At 30.7% G+C, this 20,262-nt stretch overlaps 1 protein-coding gene across 1 annotated transcript in view; it reads right to left on the reverse strand.

The window, feature by feature from the left end:
* Positions 1–1,988: 1,988 nt before the first annotated feature.
* LOC107438374 (fibropellin-1-like) overlaps positions 1,989–20,262 on the reverse strand; it is a gene marked incomplete at its 3' end in the record, with an annotated part of 19,935 nt that continues 1,661 nt past the window's right edge. The window contains 11 exon segments of the mRNA XM_071185321.1: positions 1,989–2,096; positions 6,299–6,412; positions 6,780–6,887; positions 8,237–8,350; positions 10,701–10,820; positions 11,891–12,004; positions 13,211–13,318; positions 13,735–13,842; positions 17,939–18,046; positions 18,434–18,541; positions 18,899–19,006. Of these exon segments, the coding sequence (XP_071041422.1) occupies positions 1,989–2,096; positions 6,299–6,412; positions 6,780–6,887; positions 8,237–8,350; positions 10,701–10,820; positions 11,891–12,004; positions 13,211–13,318; positions 13,735–13,842; positions 17,939–18,046; positions 18,434–18,541; positions 18,899–19,006 (1,218 nt within the window).

Genomic DNA, 20,262 nt, shown 5'->3' on the forward strand with positions numbered 1-20,262 from the left:
AATGTCTAAAAGTAAAAGTCTGACTAGAACTCGATAAAGTCGACTTCGTTGCAAGTTAAGAAAAAAGAAACTTTATCCCTATGAATAGAACCGTATAGTTTTGTATTCATGGTTTTATAACTACACTAGTTGTAAACTGTTTCAATACCGTAAAGGTAAAGAATGTTCTTTACCGTTAATGGACAGACTGACTCCGGTTATTTAATCATAACTTCAGAATGAAAATTCTAATTTTTAATTCGTATATTTCAGGTAATTTTTTTCGGGTAATGTTGGAAATTAGAATTCTTAGCTTAAGTGAAAAAAAACGAAATTTTCAAAGATTTATGAATTTGAAGTAAATTATAATTAGCATTATTAACTAATGTTTGTGTATATACAGGAGGCCCCACACACTCTTTCCCACATTTACAATCTGCTTTACAAGCATTTTTCTGTAGCTAAAAAGATAGTTACATTCAAATCAACATTTCACTAAAAGATTCCAAAATAGTTTTTTGTAAAATGTTATTTTCCTTGACTAATAATGCCTGGACCTCTGAAAATGTCACACAAAAACTTCATCCATTAAACCTCTAGTAAAGAGAAAAATAAATATTTCCAAATTCTGACCAATCATTATTGAGATAAGGAAAAGGGAATTAAGTTCCATAGTTATTTGCTTGTGGAACTGAAAAGCATTTGTCCTGCGCTGGGAACTCTCCTTGAGGCCCATATTCTGTTGCAAGTTAAGAAAGATAGGTTGAACTCCGACCCACCCCAGAGGGGTATACGGAGATAAAAGTAAAATTATTACAATAAAAAATTTCTCTAAAAACTAAAACTACTGTAAAATTTTGCCAAATGACAGTGGTGGTGATCAGTTAAAAGTGGATTAACTATAACATTTGACAATTAAAAACATGTTTTAAAGGCAATGAAATCCAATTGCACCGGTGTAAATGTCGAGAATTAAATTATTATAATAATAAGGAAACAAGAGATAAAAAAAATCTCAAAACTAAAATCAATGAAAGCTAAAAGTCCTAAGTGTAAATGTCTAAAAGTAAAAGTCTGACTAGAAGTCGATAAAGTCGATTTCGTTGCAAGTTAAGAAAAAAAAACTTTATCCCTATGAAGAGAACCGTATAATTTTGTATTCATGGTTTTATAACTACACTAGTTGTAACTGTTTAATGTTTTTTACCGTTAATGGACAGACTAACTCCGGTTATTTAATCATAACTTCAGAATGAAAATTCTAACAGTGTATATCCAAAAGTAATAAAAAAAATATATTTTTGCATATTACAGTAGTACTGTTTGAAAAGTGATTGAAATAGTACAAGACAAGTACAGTGTACAAGACATGTTTTATAACAGTTAATGTGTTTTAAAATTTAAAAGAAAAACGTATTAACACCCTCAAAAAGCCACTTTAAACTTACCAATATATGTGAAAAGAAGCAAAAGTTTTTAACTTGCGAATTCTTTTTAATTCGTATATTTCAGGTAATTTTTTTTAAATGTTGGAAATTAAAATTTTTAGTTTGAGTGAAAAAACGAAATTTTCAAAGACTTTGAAGTAAATTATGATTAGCATTATTAATTAATGTTTGTGTATATACTAGGAGGCCCCACACCCTGTTTCCCACAATTGTTTTACATTCATTTTTGTGTAGTTAAAAAGATAGTTACATTCAAATAAACATTTTACTAAAAGATTCCAAAATAGTTTTTTGTATTAAGACAAAATTGATATAGAGTGCGACTCGTTTTATTTCCGATTCCATCAGTAGAGAATGTAAATTCATCTATTTTAGATGGTTACCATATCAATTTCATTCATNATAAATCCATAGGATTACTATACCTATATTAGAATGCTTTTTTAATTATAGTGGTAATGGGAAAAGAAAAACGTTTTTGACTTTCTACGCTAATTTAGACTGTGCAAACTTTGCAAATCCTTATTCTTTTTAAAATTAAAACGTTGTCTATATATTTACCTATTTCACAAAAGTTTCCCTCATAAGGATAACGGCATAAACATTGAGCTCCATTTTTACCTACAAAGCAATTTCCGCCATTTCTACAAGTAACGTTTTCACACGGATCTGAAAAGATAACAATGGAACATTTATTCTAACTCAAAAACCAAGTTTGTTTTAAACAAAGTATATGATTTTGATTTATGTGAAAATGTGGCTGTTATTATATTGCTTTATTTTAATAACAAGAAAAAAAAGCTTTTTCTATGCTTCATAAGAGATTTGTGGTATAACAGCCTTATGCAACTGAAACAAAATTCGATCGAACTTTAAGTTTCCACTCGATTTTTCAATGTTCATTTCCTGACTCTCTCTCTCTCTCTCACTCACACACAACTGAACCAGTTCGAACGTTTTTTGTTCACGTGACAGCACGATAGTTGGACCTCGAAGGCTAAGTTCGATCGAGCTATTTCTAACCAATCACAAAGCAGATACTCTCCGTTCAATGACGGTGATGAAGGGGAATCAGGGAAATAGGAAGATAAAAATTTGGTTACATGTTACAAGCACTCCTAGGTAATTTTATGTAAATAATTCACTGATTCAACAATGGTATACTAACTTTAAATAAGCGATGCAATTATTTCAAATTACCTATTTTCATTGATACAGTAATTTCGGGATTGAAATCCAAAATCGTTTAAATTATCTTTTCCAAATCAAACAAGGTTGGTAGGTAATTTATTTACGTCACACTAGAGCTACTCCATGGGCTATTGGCGATATGGGCTGTGGGCTATTGCTCTATGCGCTATGAGCTCTTGTCTGGGAAATATCCCTGAGGATGATCAGAAGACATGCCATTCCAATTTTGATCCTCTGCAGAGGGGATGGCTCCCATGCTTTGGTAGCTCGACGACCTGCTAGATAAGTCGAGCACTTTATGATAGAACAATTTAACGAGGTCTGATACAGCACATCCTCGGTTCCTACGCAGGCTCATCAAAGTGGTCAACCAGCCGCTTATTGACCCCAGCCAGTAATGCTTGCCCTCGGTATTCTACTGGAAACCGTGTTTTTACGATCTGTCCACTGCGGGACTAAATCAAACAAACATTATTAATTCTATTTTGAAAAACTATTTTTTAAAAAAATGATGTTGAAACTTGGAAGTATTTAAAGAGTTTAAGTAATATTTCAGATGATTACAGACACAAAAATATATAATAAAATTAGGGGAGCAGACGCTAATTTGAAAGTCGTATTTTAAAATTCTCCCCCAGCCCATAGTTGTGAAAACTCGTATGAATTTTTTTCATTGTCGGGGAAAAAATACAGCACACGTGACCTGCAGAAAAAGATAAGTTTGTTTGGAGGGCAACTTTTTAATCTTGACAGTTATCTAATGTCACAGTTGAATTAGAAAATCGGTTACTTTTGAACAGCGATCGAACGGGTTCAAAGAAATCGAATCAAAGAAGCGCGCTTCAATTGCATAAGAATGTAAGTGTAATAATTTTAATATTTTCCCAGGAATAGATAATTTAACTTCCACGGTTTACCAACAGTGGCATTCTAAAACTATAAATGGCGTTATATTTTAATAAAAAGTTGAATATAGAAAATAATTTTACTACCTTTATACCCTGACACAATCGTTTGTTGGTTAAAAGAAAATTGATTACTTTTTCTAATCTTTTTAAAAACACTATGACTACTGGAATTTCCACAGCTCTTAGTAAAATTTAAAGAGGTTTGTGTTTTAAACAAGAATTTCCTCTTCAAAAATATCACTTCTACTTTCGTAAGCCAGAGTTTTCTTATCGATATATTTATTAAGGTGTGAATAGTCAGTTATTATTATTACTAACCGGCAATTGTTAATAATAACCAAATAGGTCGGTTAAAATAAATAATTTAAGCTAGTTCATCACATCAATCTGTTATTATTAATAATAACCAATGAAGTTTGGTCAATGTCATTCTTTCGTATTTTTATTGGGAATATTTCCGTATCGTGATCTGCCACGAAAACTACAATCGCCAAGGCGCCAAATTGATTTTAAACAGGATCTTTTTTTCAAGTAGATGTTTGCCCGGGGTGGCTAAAAGTTATACCCTTCAAGTTGGTCCCCTTCTGTGGGGTTTTTTTTTTTTTTTTTTNTTTTTTTTTTTATGTAGTTTCTCGCTGACTGCTGCCCGGAAGTTGACAAGACATGGCGATTATTTTGCCACAGATCACGATACGGAAATTTACCCTTTTTATTTCTAGGCCAAAAGAAGTGGGTATTATTAATTTTCCCCGTTTAGTATTAATAAAACCGGATTTATCGCTTTAACCGTAGAACATTTACAAATAGGCATACCCAAATCCTACTGCTATCTAAACCGTTTAATTGCATTGACCAAAGTTCATTGGTTATTAATAACCTGTTAAAGGGAATAATTTACGATTTTTCTCACTTTGATCAAAAGATGTAGTTATTATTAATATTGACCAGTTAGTATTAATAATAACCGGATTTATTACTTCTACTGTACTCTCTTAAAATAAATAAGAGAATTACCCCACTCAAATCAACTTAGTTGAATACACCTATGCTTGAGTGAAATACTTACTTTGCTTTAAATCGAACTTGAGTGGCTGATATTTAAGCGATACTTGAGTTGTTTTCACTCCAGTGAGATTTGATGAGTGAGTTATTTATTATTTAAGTGTCCACAAGCTATAAGCTGGCATTTGTTTCGTTTTATTCTAAAAAGCAAACGATAATAAATCTAAACCAAATTGTTATGTTCCATTATTGTGTGATATATTAGATCTGTTAAGTTTTTCAGAATTAGACGAATTTAAAGAGGTTTGTGGTCATTTTGAATAGTCATTCATTATTAATATTAACCGGTCAATATTAATAATAACCAAATAAGTCGGTTAAAGTCAATAATTTAAGCGAATTTATTACTTTTACCGTACTCTCTTAAAATAAATGAGTGAATTCCCCTACTCCAAAAACAGTGAAATTTTTTCAAATTAACTTAGTTGAATACACCTATGTTTAAATGAAATACTTGCTTTGTGTCAAATCGAACTTGAGCGGCAGATATTTAAGCGATACTTGAGTTGTTTTCACTCCAGCATGATAAATGAGCGATTTATTCATTATTTAATTGTGTACGAGCTATAAGCTGAAATTTGTATCACTTTATTTTAAAAAGCAAATGATAATAAATCTAAACAAAATTGTTAAGTTTTACGATCTAAATAAGTTATGTTCTTTCTTTCTTCCATTTTACGCTTAATTTTTTTTCTTGCAAATAGGTCCCTCAATATTTTGAATTAAGATGATCTAAACGATCATTTAATTAATAGTGGTAATTCTGAAGAAAGCGCTGTTTTAATTTTTGGTAAGTAAATATACTTTGTTGCTCGTAGTTTTAATATACTATTATTTTTAAGATACTATTACTTAAAATATGTTCCATACACTTTCCATTTAAATAATCTGTTTTTCAGGGATTTTAAATAATATACTAAACATTTAAATTATTTCAGAAGAAAAATTTATTAAAAGTGCTAATTGTGGATAATGTTTATGAAATATTAAAAAAATATCTGATTCCGTGCTCGAATTTCTGTCAAAGTACATATGTGGTAATATATTAGTTGTGTAAAGTTTTTTAGAATTTTTTTTTCTTTTGATATTTAATGAATAGACTGAAAAGGAGTAATTTAATTCAAAGGTGATTTAAATGACATTCAAGAAGAAATAAAAAGTTGTAGGAAATAACTCTAGTATGATTGAAATAAATTCCCTCAAAGGATGCTAATTATGAATCAAAAATAACTTATATTCACTCAAGTTTGAGTTAAAATCATGTACTTAAATTATGGTGATAGTTTATCATAAATGATTAAAAATCACTCAAGTTTGACTTAAAACGATGTAATCAAGTGATACTGATAATCAATCAAAACACGATTAAATGTCACTCAAATTCGATTTAAAATTATGTGCTTAAACTTGAGTTATTTCAGTTGACTCTTTGAATTGAGTGATTTTAACTCAAGAAAATGAATTTAACTGAAAAGGCTCCTTTTTTTTCAGACAAATGAGTGAAATTTCACTCAAGTTGAGTTATTTTAACTCGTTCATTTTAAGTAAGAAATATATTAACTTTACAGATTAACATGAAGGGATTATCTAAAATACATAAATGATCAAGTTTTTTTTTGTTACCACATTTTCACAGCCCTAAGTAAAGAGGGAATTCAACATCCTGTTAAAAGCCAAAGTATTTGTATTAAAACGGAATCATATATTTACCTATTTCACAAAAGTTTCCCTCATAAGAAGAACGGCATAAACATTGAGCACCATTTTTACTGTTTATACACTTTCCGCCATTTCTGCAAGTAATATTTCTGCATAAATCTGTATCTAAAAAAAACAATATTTTTGAATTCATTACTTTCAAAATGATTTACATTGTATCAATAAACATTTATCCTTATTCCAAGGAACCATAATATATTCATGAGTAAAACGGAAGGAAAGAAATCTTGCTTAATGCATATTTTCTGAAAGAAACAATTAGATAGCCTCTTTGCTATTTTGCAGTTTTTAGTCGGAAGCTTCTTATTGATACATTTTCTTAAAAGAATTACTAAAAAAGTTGGTTTGAAATACAGAAACGATCAAGCTATTTTTTTTCTTTTATTATTTCATATTTAAAACTAATAAATGCAAAAGTACTACAATAAAGTAAAACCTTATTAGGGTGATAAAAACCACAATATATATTTACCTATTTCACAAAAATTTCCCCCATATGGGGAAGGGCATAAACATTGAGCACCATTTAAACCGACAGCGCACATTCCTCCATTTCTACAAGAAATTATTTCACACGGATCTGAAAAAATAACATGGCAACATTTATTTTTTTCAAAATGTTTTACATTATAAAAATAAACATTAAAGCTTATTTCAAGGAAGCATATCATTGCATATTTACTTACGAGACGAAAAGAGAAAAAATCTGTTTTTTTAAGGAAAAGAAAAGCCACTTAAAGAAGAAGAAGAAGAAGTCACGTTGCTGTTTTTATTGCCATTGGCCATTAAGTCAGGGGGGATGCGATAACTCACCATTTACTACACGGAATCTTCGGACTGCTGGATTCGAACTTCTATTCTCAGAAACGTGAGTCCAGCGCCCAGCCAACTAGGCGACCCAGGCCCCAAGTATTAAAATAAACCTTTATTATAATGAACCTTACTTATTTTTAATACTTTTTTTCAATGTTCTATAGGTAAATATTAAATTTAAAAAAATGTTTTTAAAACAAATTGAAACAAAGAACGTATTTTTACAACGGAAATATTATTTTTTTTAATTTTTACATCAAACTATTCTTTAGAGATGTCTCCAAATACTGAGTTACGTTTTAAGTTTCTGGAAAGATAATCCATACGGACTGGAATACCTCATTAAAATGAAGATGTAATTTTCTGTTTATAATGGTTACTTTTAATATTAAAATGGTAGATTTTAGTGAAGAAACTATTGGCGCAGTTTAAACTTGTTTCAAAATGAATATATTTACACTTTGGGTAAATATCTAACCCTAACAATCGTACAGGCTACGTCTTAAAAGGCTGTTTTAAAACCTCCATTTGTTGTTATAAAAAAATTGGCATCTCCTTTTTAACTATTTAAAACACACTACGACCACTGTTACAAGTAGAAAGATTTCGAACGAAACTAATATTATTTTTAAAAAAGTGTGTAAATAAGCAAATATACTTTTTGCTAATGCTGACCGGCCTTTTGTAGGGGTCAGAGAACTGGGCTAGCATCAAAAGGTTCTGGGTTCGAATCCCCGGCAAGGCATGCATGTTGTTTATTATCTATACTATCTGTCCTTACTGTGGGAACTTGGCACACCTATGGTGGCCCTGGAAAAGTGGCCAACAAATTGGCTCTTCTGATCCCTGTATGACTTAACTCATTCCCCATGCAAACATTGGAAGAAAAAAAACTTTTTTTTTAATAGCAATTTCCTTTTTAAAAATATCACTTTAACGTTTTTGGTCAGAGTTTTCTTTTTGATGTATTTACTTTACATATTAATCGTTTTAAAATTGAGACTAGCATGGTTTTCTTTTTGTGACCACATTTCCAAACTCATAAAAGGCATGGGGTAACTCTTACATTCAAATTAAATCCTATCTGCATAAATAACAAGAGGTTCGTATATTTACCTATTTCACAAAATTCTCCCTTATAAGGAAAACGGCATAGACATGCAGCACCACTCTTTCCGTTAATGCACTTTCCGCCATTTTCGCAATCAATGTTTCTACATAGATCTGTATCTGGAAAGAAAAAAGCATTTGCGCGTTCTTTATTTTCCAAATGATTAACATTACAGCAATGAACATTAAACCTTATTCCAAGGAACCATAATATATTTATATGTTATACGGAAAGAAGTAAATCTTGCTTAATACTTTTACGAATATGAAATATGTGTAAAAGATTGCTTGTGACTGCTTGTGTCTGCGAGTCTCTGATGAGTTCATTGACCCCTAGCAACAATTTTACCATGGTCCCCAGTTAGGTTCAAAATTGGCTCGATATGGAACATGCACCGAGCGACCCATATTGGGATGTCTAGATTTTTTAATATGGGTCCCAGAATGACCTATATAGGGCCAACATTGGCCAATATAGAACCTCCATTGGCTAAATAATGGATACAAAATATCGGGTGAATATAACACTTATAAAGGACCTATATTGGTAGTAAAATGAATGCTGATGAAATGAAAATTGGTTGTAAAAAAATATCTTGCGAATTGAAAAATTTTATATAGTTCCAATATTGGGAAATAAAGGTCATTTGAATCGTTATTGAGCCAAGATTCATGAATATTGGCCCAATGATGGCCCAAGTTATTTTGCTAGAGACCCGTTTGAAATTTTGAAAACTTTATTTTGTGTGTTGCACTGATATTTGTGCTATAATTTAGCACTGGAAATTGCTGTATCTTCTAGAAATGTCTGATAATAAATTTTTGGAGGCTTGAAGACAGCTTTGTTCATCCACGCGAACCCTCTTTGTGATGGGAGTGGGGACAAGAGCAATATAACTAGGGATAAGTTGGTTGAGATACTTCAGGATGGAAAAACAAATGAACCAGGAGCAACTGAAAGTTAGCCAAGTTTGACGCCAACCTAGAGAAGATGGTAACCGAGATGGACCCCAGTCAAGAGCAGCTGAAACTCAGCTAGAATGAAATTAAAAGAGCAATATCCTGTGTAAAGGAAGTTCTCCAAAAAAGTTTTAAAAAAATAAAATTAGAAAGAATTCAGTTGAAGTAGAATTTTCGGAAGAAAATAGTAAAATTATTTCTATCGAAAATGCCCATACGTCACAATTCATCCAATTGACGTCCGGAGTTCGTCCGCATGATCCAGTAGACGTCATGGAACAAACATAGACGCCTACTAGACGTTTTCCTATATCTTTTTCATGGATAATCTGCAATGCATAGTTATCAATAAGTACAGACGTCTTATTGATATTATATTCCCTAACAACTACAGCCTTGTTACTAAACAATATTGGGCCCTATGGGATTCACTCTATATTAGAAGTGGCGTGTTATACATAAAATGGAAATTTGATGATAGGCGGTGCTTGAAATGGCTGCTTCACGTCGTGGGGTTCGAATCAGGAAGTCACCATCTTCAAAATCAAAGGTAATACATTACAATAGACTAGCCCCTAATCATGGTGTAAATTAATTAAACCATAGTGTTTTTCATTATAAATAACGTAAAATTAATTTATTTTCTAATGTGTGCTTATCTGTTTTGTGTTAATTTAAGTTACTATCATAGTTAAACTTTTGTAGTGCCAAGTCTTATAATGTAGTTTAGTGCTGTCGGGGATTGTTCTGCCCGGGACGTGCACCACTTGAGGGGAGAGCAATGTTACGAATTTGTAAAAAGGAGTATAATTTTGTAAATATTTTTTATTAGGCTAAATATTTCAAGTAGATTCTTAATAGACAGTTTTATTACACAATTTTCAAAAAAATTCGCGTAATTCTAACGTAATTTAGAAAGAAAATAACGCTGAATGCATTTTCTACGGAAAACTCGGTTTGGCGACAGTTTTGCCGACTTGGTGATACTTGAGGACCATTTTAGCGACAGAATGATAATTCTGGAAAATTCAAGTTTCGAAGCGATAGGAGTAGTTACACCTTTATGCAACTGAAACTTGCTTCTTCGATCCGATTTCTTCTAACCAGTTCCATCGCCATTCGAAAGTGACCAGAATGTGAATTTCCGTTTATAATGATAAAATATCTGTTTATAATATTAAAATAGTAGATTTTAAAGAAGAACCATTTGTCGCAGTCTTCGTTTGGTGTTATAAGGAAAATTGACAATCCCTTTTTAACCACTTAAAATACGCTACGACCACTGAATTTTTCTTTTAAAAAACGTTACTTTAACGTTTTTTTTTTTTGGGGGGGGGTCAGAGTTATCTTATTAATGTATTTTCTTAACAATTTAACAAAAAGAAATCATTAGAAATATTGAGATAATTTTTTTCTTAACTACATTTCCAAACCCACAGAGAGCAGGTGGTAACTTTTACATTCAGTTTAAATCTTACATGCTTAGATAATAAGAGGTTCATATATTTACCTGTTTCGCAAAATTTTCCCTCATAAGGAAAACGGCATAGACATTGAGCGCCACTCTTACTGTTTATGCACATTCCACCATTTCTGCAATTAATATTTCTACATTGATCTGCATTTGTATCTGGAAAAAAAATTGTACGTTCATTAATTTCACAATGATTAACATTATAGCAACGGACATTAAACTCTATTCCAAGGAACCATAATATGTAAGATCGAGAGAAGTAAATCTTTTTCGTCGAATGACATGCCAGCCCTTTGTGGTTTAGAGTCTTCCCCAGAACATTCCTCCGTTCTCCAGTGCTAATTATTAGCATTTTGAAATCCTCTTCCACACACTCAAACCATTTGACTAAACCAAGTCAACCACACAGCAAGCCAACAGTCAAACAAAGGCCAGCCTTTAACTCTAGTTCCGATTGATTTGCAATTGAAGATCTTAAATGTCAAGGAAGAAAGGTTCACTCTACAAATATGCCCCGCAAGCTTATAAGCAACTTATTTTGATGAATTTGTTGATATCAGCTTCCTAGAACAGCCTATATAGTTCAAAATTGAGTTGTTGTCTTTATAAGCCATCCGTATTTTCAGCACCAAAAATATTTCTCTATACTTTTCTCTCAAAATCAGCAAGCAGGTCTGCTTGTGATTTGTTTAAAGACCAGGTTTCGGATCCTTAAATTAAGACAGGTCTAATGATTGTCTTATACAGCATTATTTTTGTTCATTTTTTAATTAATTTTGACTTAAAAAATATTCTTAATCCGTGAAGGCATCGCGATTAACTAATATAATCTTTATTTTTCTCTTACTTCTGTTCTTATATAATCGTTTAAGGTATTAACATTTGAACCAAGACAAGTGAAATTGTTTACAATTTCCAATTTAGAATTTCCAATTTAGAATTTCCAATTTCTAAAGATTTGAAATTTGCAGGTTAAAGAAAATTTTGCTTAATACATATATTGAGCAGGAAAAAATTAGGTAAACTTTTCTGGATATCATTTTAGTGGGAAGTTTTTTATTGATATATTTTCTTTACTGAATAACTCATAAAAGTGGTTTGAAATATATAAACGACCAAGGTAATATTTTTTCTTTTGTTATTTCATATTCAAAGCCCAAAGGAGCTGAGGGAATTCTCATATGCAGTTTATACCTTATTAGTTACATCAGAACGAGACTGCTTACCTTTACTATTTTCACAATACGTTCCTTCATATGGGGCACGGCATACACATATACCACCGTTTCTACCAACAACGCACATTCCGCCATTTCTACAAGGCAGTCCTGCGCACGGATCTGAAAAGATAACATTGGAACATTTATTATTTTCAGAATGTTTTACATAATAAAAATGACCACTGAACTTTTTTCCTCGGCACCATAATATAATCACATGTAAGAAGGAAAGAAGTAAATCTTTCTCAGTACATATATTTTGAAAGAAAAAAAAATTTGTAGATACCATTTTAACGTTTTTTAGTCGGAATTTATTCATATATATGACGGAAGGAAGAAAATCTTGCTTAATGTATATTTCTTGTAAGAAAAAAAATGAGGTAAACTTCTTTGGGTACCATCTTAGCGTTTTTTGTTGGAAGTTTCTCAGAGATGCCAACTTGCTCCGAACAGCAGTGACCGGCGAAGCCAAGATTATTAGAAACACATAATTCGAGAAAATTTTTTGTTTGTTTATATTATTATCATTACTAAAATGGTTTGAAGAAATTAATGCAATATAGAACACACAAAAATAGTTTTATTTATATAAACAGAGATGTTAACTTGCTCCGGACAGAATTAATATATTTTAAAGTGGTAGTTTATCAATTGTGATTCTTGGTTTAATAAATTCAATTTAATAGATTTTTATCAACCACTATTTCTAAATAATTCGTAGGCTTATATCATTTACCACTTCATAGTACTTATGTCATGCTATACCTTTTAAAAAGGAAGCAAAATAGTCAAATATTTGCAAAATATAGAAAAACAGTTCCAGATCTCAGAAATCACTTTCTGAAACTACAACGACTTCTGCTACTTTGCTTGAGTTCGGAAACTCTTTAACTAGGCAGCAATTCTCCAAGCTTTTAATTAGGTTAAATGACTTCATTGGGACATCGCCCTCATCGAAACAACGCACTTACGACTGAATGTCAAGCATTCTTTTCCTCTTTGTCTCACATTAAGCTGAAAGCCAAATCAATTTCACTGCCACCAAAATGTCGCTTTCGACATCAAACTCACAATTTGCATACTACGAAGTTTAAAAATAAGAAAAAGTTGCATTTGGGACTCTCTTCTTCCATTTTATATTTAAAAAAAATTTGTACCGTTATTTTATGCAAGACATACAATATCCTTTAATTGTTTTAAGCTGTGTATATAAACGAAAGGTAATTTTTTTCCGTTATTTCATAATTAAAACCCAAAAGAGCAGAGGGAATTTGCATATTCAGTTAAAACCTCATCAGTTTCATTAAAACGAGACTGTATATTTACCTCTTTCACAATATGTTCCCGCATATGGGGAACGGCATACACATTGGGCACCATTTCTACCGACAACGCACATTCCGCCATTTCTACAAGGCAGTCCTGCGCAGGGATCTGAAAAGATAACATTGGAACATTTATTATTTTCAGAATGTTTTACACAATAACAATGGACATTAAACCCTATTCCAAGGAACCATGCTTTACATAGTATAAATAAATATTAAGCGTCATTCCAAGGGACCATAATATATTCACATATAAGACGGAAAGAAGTAAATCCTGCTTAATGTATATTTTTTGAAAGAAAAAAAATTAGGTAAAATTGCGTAGATAACATTTTAACGTGTTTTCTTGTTGATATATTTTCTTTGCAGAATAACTCATAAAGATGGCTTGAAATATATAAACAATCAATTTAAATTTCTTTTTCTTTCTTTATGTCAAATTTAAAGCTCAAAAAAGCAGAGGGAATTCTCATATTCAGTTAAAACCTTATCAGTTTCATTAAAACGAGACTGCATATTTACCTGTTTCACAATATCTTCCCGTATATGAAGGGCGGCATACACATTGGGCACCATGTCTACCAACAACGCACATTCCTTCATTTCTACAAGGCAGATGTGCGCACGGATCTGAAACGAAAACATTGGAACTCTTATTATTTGCAGAATGTTTTACGTAATAAAAATAAACATTAAATATTATTCAAAGGAACCATAATATATTCACATGTAAGGCAGAAAGAAGTAATCCTTGCTATATACATATTTTTTGAAGAGAAAAAAAATGAGGTAAACTTTTGCAGATGGGTCATTCAAAAAATACAGATCACTTTTGATAAATATGAAATAGAAAAAAAAATTGTAATCAAAATTCTTCTGAGGAGGTTAATCACTTATTCAAAAATTAAAATCAAGCTTTGACAGCGAACTTTTGAATTAATCACTACACTTTAAAACTTCGACGCATAGACTGAAAAATGTCTCCTGTGTTACCAAAATTTAAATTATCATCCCATTTTCAAGTCGAGAAAGAAATAAACAATTTTGTAAGGTAACACTTGGATGTGAAATTTCTTTTCGACAGATAAAGTTTTTTTTACTTATGCATGTATAATTGTCATTAAATAAGCAAATTATGTCCTCTTTGTTAGTATTTTAATATTTTTACAACTTAAAAGTTTACATAATTTCATTAAAAAATACGTTGATAAGAGAAATTTATAGAATTCATAATGATATCTATCATGCATTAAATATTTCTTATTATACTTTTAATTAAAGTGTTTTTGTCTTTTTTGAGGTAAAAAATAAATGTCAGTTACACAGGGGACATAGGGTAACACAGGGGACACTAAAGTAACAAAGTGGACATACGTATTTAACGCCAAGAGTTAAACAATTTGAAACGTATTACGACATATTTTATTTTTCATAAACATCAACTGAGCCATCAAATTGATAGAAAATTCAACTTCCTTTCATTTTTAAATTTGGATTTTATAGAATACCTATTTACATAATCAAACTGAATGTAAGTGAATTGAATCTGTTCCTGAGATAAAAGTTTTCTTATCTTGTTTTATTTCTGGATTGGCAGTTGTTATAAGCAATGACAAAACTCCCTTCTACTTTGTACTCCTCAAAAGCAACTGATCTAAAACAGAGATATCCACCATCTTATTCTACAGTTAGCTGATGTTGTCCCTTTCACCATAGGAATTTAGAAGTCGCTTCTTCAGTGATGCAGAATGGTTTTATTTTAGTGGATTTACGCACACGATGTATAAACTGGTGCACATCTGTTATGACTGTACCACATGCCACAATTTGATCTGCTATTCGCTTTAAAGTTCCACCAATTCTATCCGCTGCCCCTTTTCCATGCTGGGATTAATAAAAAAGACCACGTGCCTCGCATGAAACCATATTGAAAAAGCCTTTGACTAAATAAATAATTATTATTTTTCTGTCTATATTGAGTGGAACAACCATCAGAAAAAATTAAAGAATGTCTATCTCAGGATCAGTTTCCTTAACCATTTTCAAAATGGCCGTTAAAAGATCCCATATGGCACTGGGGTTATGTTTATAGCTTGCAGAAACAGTGCTAAATGATACAGATTTTTTTTTCAATTTCACAAAGCCCAATGTTTAAAGTTATTAAATTTTCTGAAGCACCATAATGATGTGCTTGAATTCTTCAAATAATTCGAGGTTGTAGTTCTCGCTGAAATCTACATGTCTAACAGCTTCATTAGGTTGGAGATTTTTAAACTTCATATTGTTTCTGAATATTTAATATATGTTTTATGAAGAGGTTAAATTCTAGCTAGTGTTGAAAATGGAGAAGTCAATCATTTTTGAAACCTTCTTTACACTTAGTTTCTTTCCCTCTTTTTCATAAAGAGCATTTTTATAATTCTATTTGGCTTTTGCATCTCTGTTTATTGCATTAAAAAGAACATTGTTTCTGTAACAAGATGAACATTCTTTACACATGCAATCTTTTTTAATCAGGGCTGCATAATGTTGCTTCAATTAGATGATTAATGTTATTGGTTGGAATTATTTCCAACTTTTTAAAAGCAGTTATTTTAAATTTTACATTACTTTCCAATTTTCATAAGCATGTATATTGTGTGTCAACTGAAGGTGGCAAAACATAAAAGGGACGGTTTGTAGCATAAAAAGCATGAGAGCACTTTTCACCATTTTCAAAGAACTTTTTATATAAGTTTCTCGTCGTATCTAATAGGAAACTTTTCTTTTCAGAATACTTTGTTGCAGTTTCCTTCTTTCCTGCAGTTGCTCCATTGTGTGATGTCATTTCTTATATAAAATTCTTGAATACTGTTATTTTTATTGAGAAGCTTTTTTCTCAACTTTGTACTCTTTTATCACCCTATTTGTCACGATATTCTTTAAGATTTTTTTCTTATTTCTTTCTCATAGATTTTTGTACTGTGATGATACGCAATGTGTTAGAGCATTGTATTTAAAAAGTTGTGTAGAAATCTTTTTATTTCAGGTGTAACCAGGAAAATGTTTTCTCATAAATTACTTAGTTTCAAAGCGTGGAGTTAAATTACAATCCTCGTATCTATTCGTAAACTTTGCTCGATACACCATTTTTCTTCATTTTTCTACCCTTTGTGTAATTTCTTTTATTTTCCATTTTAAGTTTTATTTTCTCCTCATGAAGTTTTGCACTATCTTGCCTCATTTCTTCCTTAAACTGCCAGTTGACTCTTTTATTATATTTGAAGTTAAAAATGGAAAACCGGTTTTTTTTTTTTTTACACTTTCCTTGTTCTAATATTACATCACTTTTTTCTTGCTAATCTATGTTTTCTTGCAGACACATCACTTGTATTATGCTATCTATCACGAGCCTATTTGTTACATTCTACTTTATTTTTATCAAGTTTTCTCCTTTCTCTATAACGGAGTTGTTTCTCAGCAGCTATTAATGACATTATCGAAAAAAAGAACACAAAAATAAGAATAACCTCTGTATTATAGGAATAAAATTATTTATGGAAGGATCGCAAAATAAAAATTTAATGGTCCTTTAAAGTAACACTACCAATTATTAGTTTAAAAAATTCTGTTTCAAGTTAATAAAAAATTAGTTCTTTATGTGTCTTTGTAGGTGTAAATTATAATTTTGCACAAAATTTATTTACCCAAGTCTTGGCAACTTAATAGTACAGAAAATTCATTCAAGTCTCCTGCGTTACTTTGTGATGTCATGTGTTACCAAAAACATGGTAACACAGGGACAAACTGAAATTTAAATTCTCTCAGAAATTAATGTTTGAACAGAAACATTACAAAGCTACGTGGAATTTTTTTTTAAGTATTATTTATAATTTAAAAATAAAATAAACTACAATTATTGTTATTATTTATAGTAAAAATGTAAGGTAACATAGGAAACATACAAAAAATAAACCCTACTCAAAAAAATCATTAATCATCCAATTTATTCTTCAAATTTCATTTCCTGAAAAAATGGCTGCCTTAGAAGAACACTAAAAAAATAGAAGTGCATGAATGTCTACTGTTGTCAACTTTTTAATATGTATTTCTTGCATGAATTTTAAAAATAAAGTAGAGGTGACACATTTCTGGGACACATATAAGTTCTCTTTAAAAGACATAAAAATACAGAAAACTAATACAAAAAAACAGAAAGGAATGATATTTAGGAACACAGTAAGACAGTAAGGACCCTGAATTATGAATTAAAAATAATATTATGTAAAAGAAATGTAATGAAAAAAGCTAAATAAGTTGCTGGGGCATAGCATTTTTCAGGAAACAATTTTTTATAACCTAATTGCAACAGTAAAGGAGAAACGTAATTGAAAGTTTCAGAATCATATTAAATATTTAAAAAAAATCTGAAATTTATTATTTAATGCTTAAATTTTGCTTGGGTACAAAATTGTAAGAAATATAATAAGAGAAAGTGCCGGACTAATAAGAGAAAGTGTGCTTGGTTTTTAAAATGATCCAGATACCATTTTAAAGTTTTTTAGTAAGAAGTTTCTTATTTATATATTTTCTTTACATAATAACTAATAAAGGCAGTATGAAAGATGTAAACAATCTATGGTAATTTCTCTTTATTTCATATTTAAAACCCTAAAAGGCAGTCGGAAGTCTCATATTCAATTAACATTTGATCAGTTTTGTTGAAAGGAGACTGTATATTTATTACCTGTTTGACAATATCTTCCCGTATATGGAGGACGGCATACACATTGGGCACCATTTCTACCGACAACGCACATTCCGTCATTTCTGCAGGGCAGTGGTGCGCACGGATCTGAAAAGAAAACATTGGAACATTTATTATTTTCAAAAAGTTTTACATAATAAAAATGAACATTAATAAGTATTCGAAGAAACCATTATGCATTCACATGTAAGACAAGACGGAAAGAAGTAAATCATGCTTAATACATATTTTTGGAAAGAAAGAAAAAATTGGTAAAATTTTGAACATACAATTTTAACGTTTTTTAGTTAGAAGTTTCTTATTGATATATTTTCTTTACTGAATAACTCATAAAGGTGGTTTGAACTATATAAACGAACAAGTTAAGTACTTTTTCTTTTTTTCTTTTTTATTTAAAACCCGAAAAAGTTGTGAGAATTCTCATAATCAGTAAAAAACCTTATCGGTTTTAATAAAACGAGACTGCATATTTACCTGTTTCACAATATCTTCCCACATATGGCGGACGGCATACACATTCGGCACCATTTCTACCGACAACGCACATTCCTTCATTTCTACAAGGCAGTGGTGCACACGGATCTAGAAAGAAAACATTTTGATTACTTTCTGAATGTTTTACATAATGGATATTAAACCCTATTCCTAGGCACCATAATATATTCACGTGTAAAACGGAAAGAAGTAAATATTTCTCAGTTCATATATTTTGAAAGAAAAACGAATTTGTAGATACCTTTTTAACGTTTTTCAGTCGGAAGTTTCGGATTGATATGTTTTCTATGCAGAATTGCTCATAAAGGTGGTTCGAACTATATAAACGATGAAAGTATTTTTTTTTCTTTTGTTATTTCATATTTAAAACTTCAAAGAGCAGTGAGAATTCTCATATTCAGTTAAACCCTTATCAGTTTCGTTAAAACAAGACTGTGTATTTACCTGTTTCACAATATGTTCCCACATATGGGGCACGGCATACACATTGAGCACCATATCTACCGGCAACGCATATTCCTCCATTTCTACAAGGCAGGTTTGCGCACGGATCTGAAAAGATTACATTGTGGCATTCATTATTTTCAAAATGTTTTACATAACAACAATGGATACTAAACCCTATTCCAAGAATAAATAATATATTTACGTGTAAGAAGTAAAAAATCTCAAAAGAATTCAATCTTTCTCAAAATAATTTTTTTGAAGAAACAAAAATGGGTAAACTCTTTTTTATATTAGTCATTTTTTAGCTTAAACTCTTTTTTTTTCTCAATGTTCAATAGGTAAATATTTAAAGAACGTCGAGACAAAAAGGATTATCTCTAAGAAATTATGTCCTTTTTTTCACCGGTACATAATTCGAATCGATCAAAATCAGAAAAGGAAGTTATTAAATTATTCCCACCTTTAAATACCATTAACTTCGAAATCATGCCACAATCATGCTTTGGCATGTAAAAAGGAGACAATGACAAGGCAAACGGAAACACTGAATTTATCCATATTTTTTCCAACCGCTGATATTAATGTAAAACCAGTTAAATGGCTTCTTAAAAATCATGTTAGTTTATAGGGAAAAATTTGTCTTTTGGACAATTTGAAAATATGTTTTTTAATTGAATATATTTATATATATTGAATTGAATTGAATGAATTGAATACCAAACCCTTTATTTAAGTAAAAAATAAAAATTGTTTGTTTCGTTAAAGATTATATTTTCAGAATTATTCGACGTTTACCGCTTCAAGCTCTGCTTGTCAAACATATACATATGTAGAGATATGTATGTAGATGGCTACGATAAGGTTAAAAAAGATAAAACTGATAGCTAGCGAAACTATTTCTGTAACAGTTTATTTATGGGCAGGTAATAGTTTATTTGTGATTTGATGTCTTTATTTCACCACTCTTTAGTACAAATTACATAATTACATTTTAAACTAATGATTAGACTAGTTTGTTGTTGAAAATATGCAGTTTCATGAATTCACTCTAAAATCAGTCATTTTGTGCACATATAATGTGCTAACTTCCTAAAATAAAAAATAAAAATTAAATGTTTTATTTGCTTTATATTAATAATCATTTTTCTATTACTTTTAAGTATATTGGCTACGACATTTATATTTTTTTACATGATGTTGCGTGCACATCATATCAAATTTTTATGAAAAGTCGCATTGCGTTGAGAGAAATTAAAGAAATAAATAGTCCTTATCTTAAATTGAAATCATCCCATCGTCAGGTACGGTTCTCAGAAAAATCATAGAAATCAGGAACCGAGAGGTAGATGAACACATTGATC

The sequence above is a fragment of the Parasteatoda tepidariorum genome, chromosome 9 (assembly GCF_043381705.1).
Source record: "Parasteatoda tepidariorum isolate YZ-2023 chromosome 9, CAS_Ptep_4.0, whole genome shotgun sequence".
Lineage (NCBI taxonomy): Eukaryota > Metazoa > Arthropoda > Arachnida > Araneae > Theridiidae > Parasteatoda > Parasteatoda tepidariorum.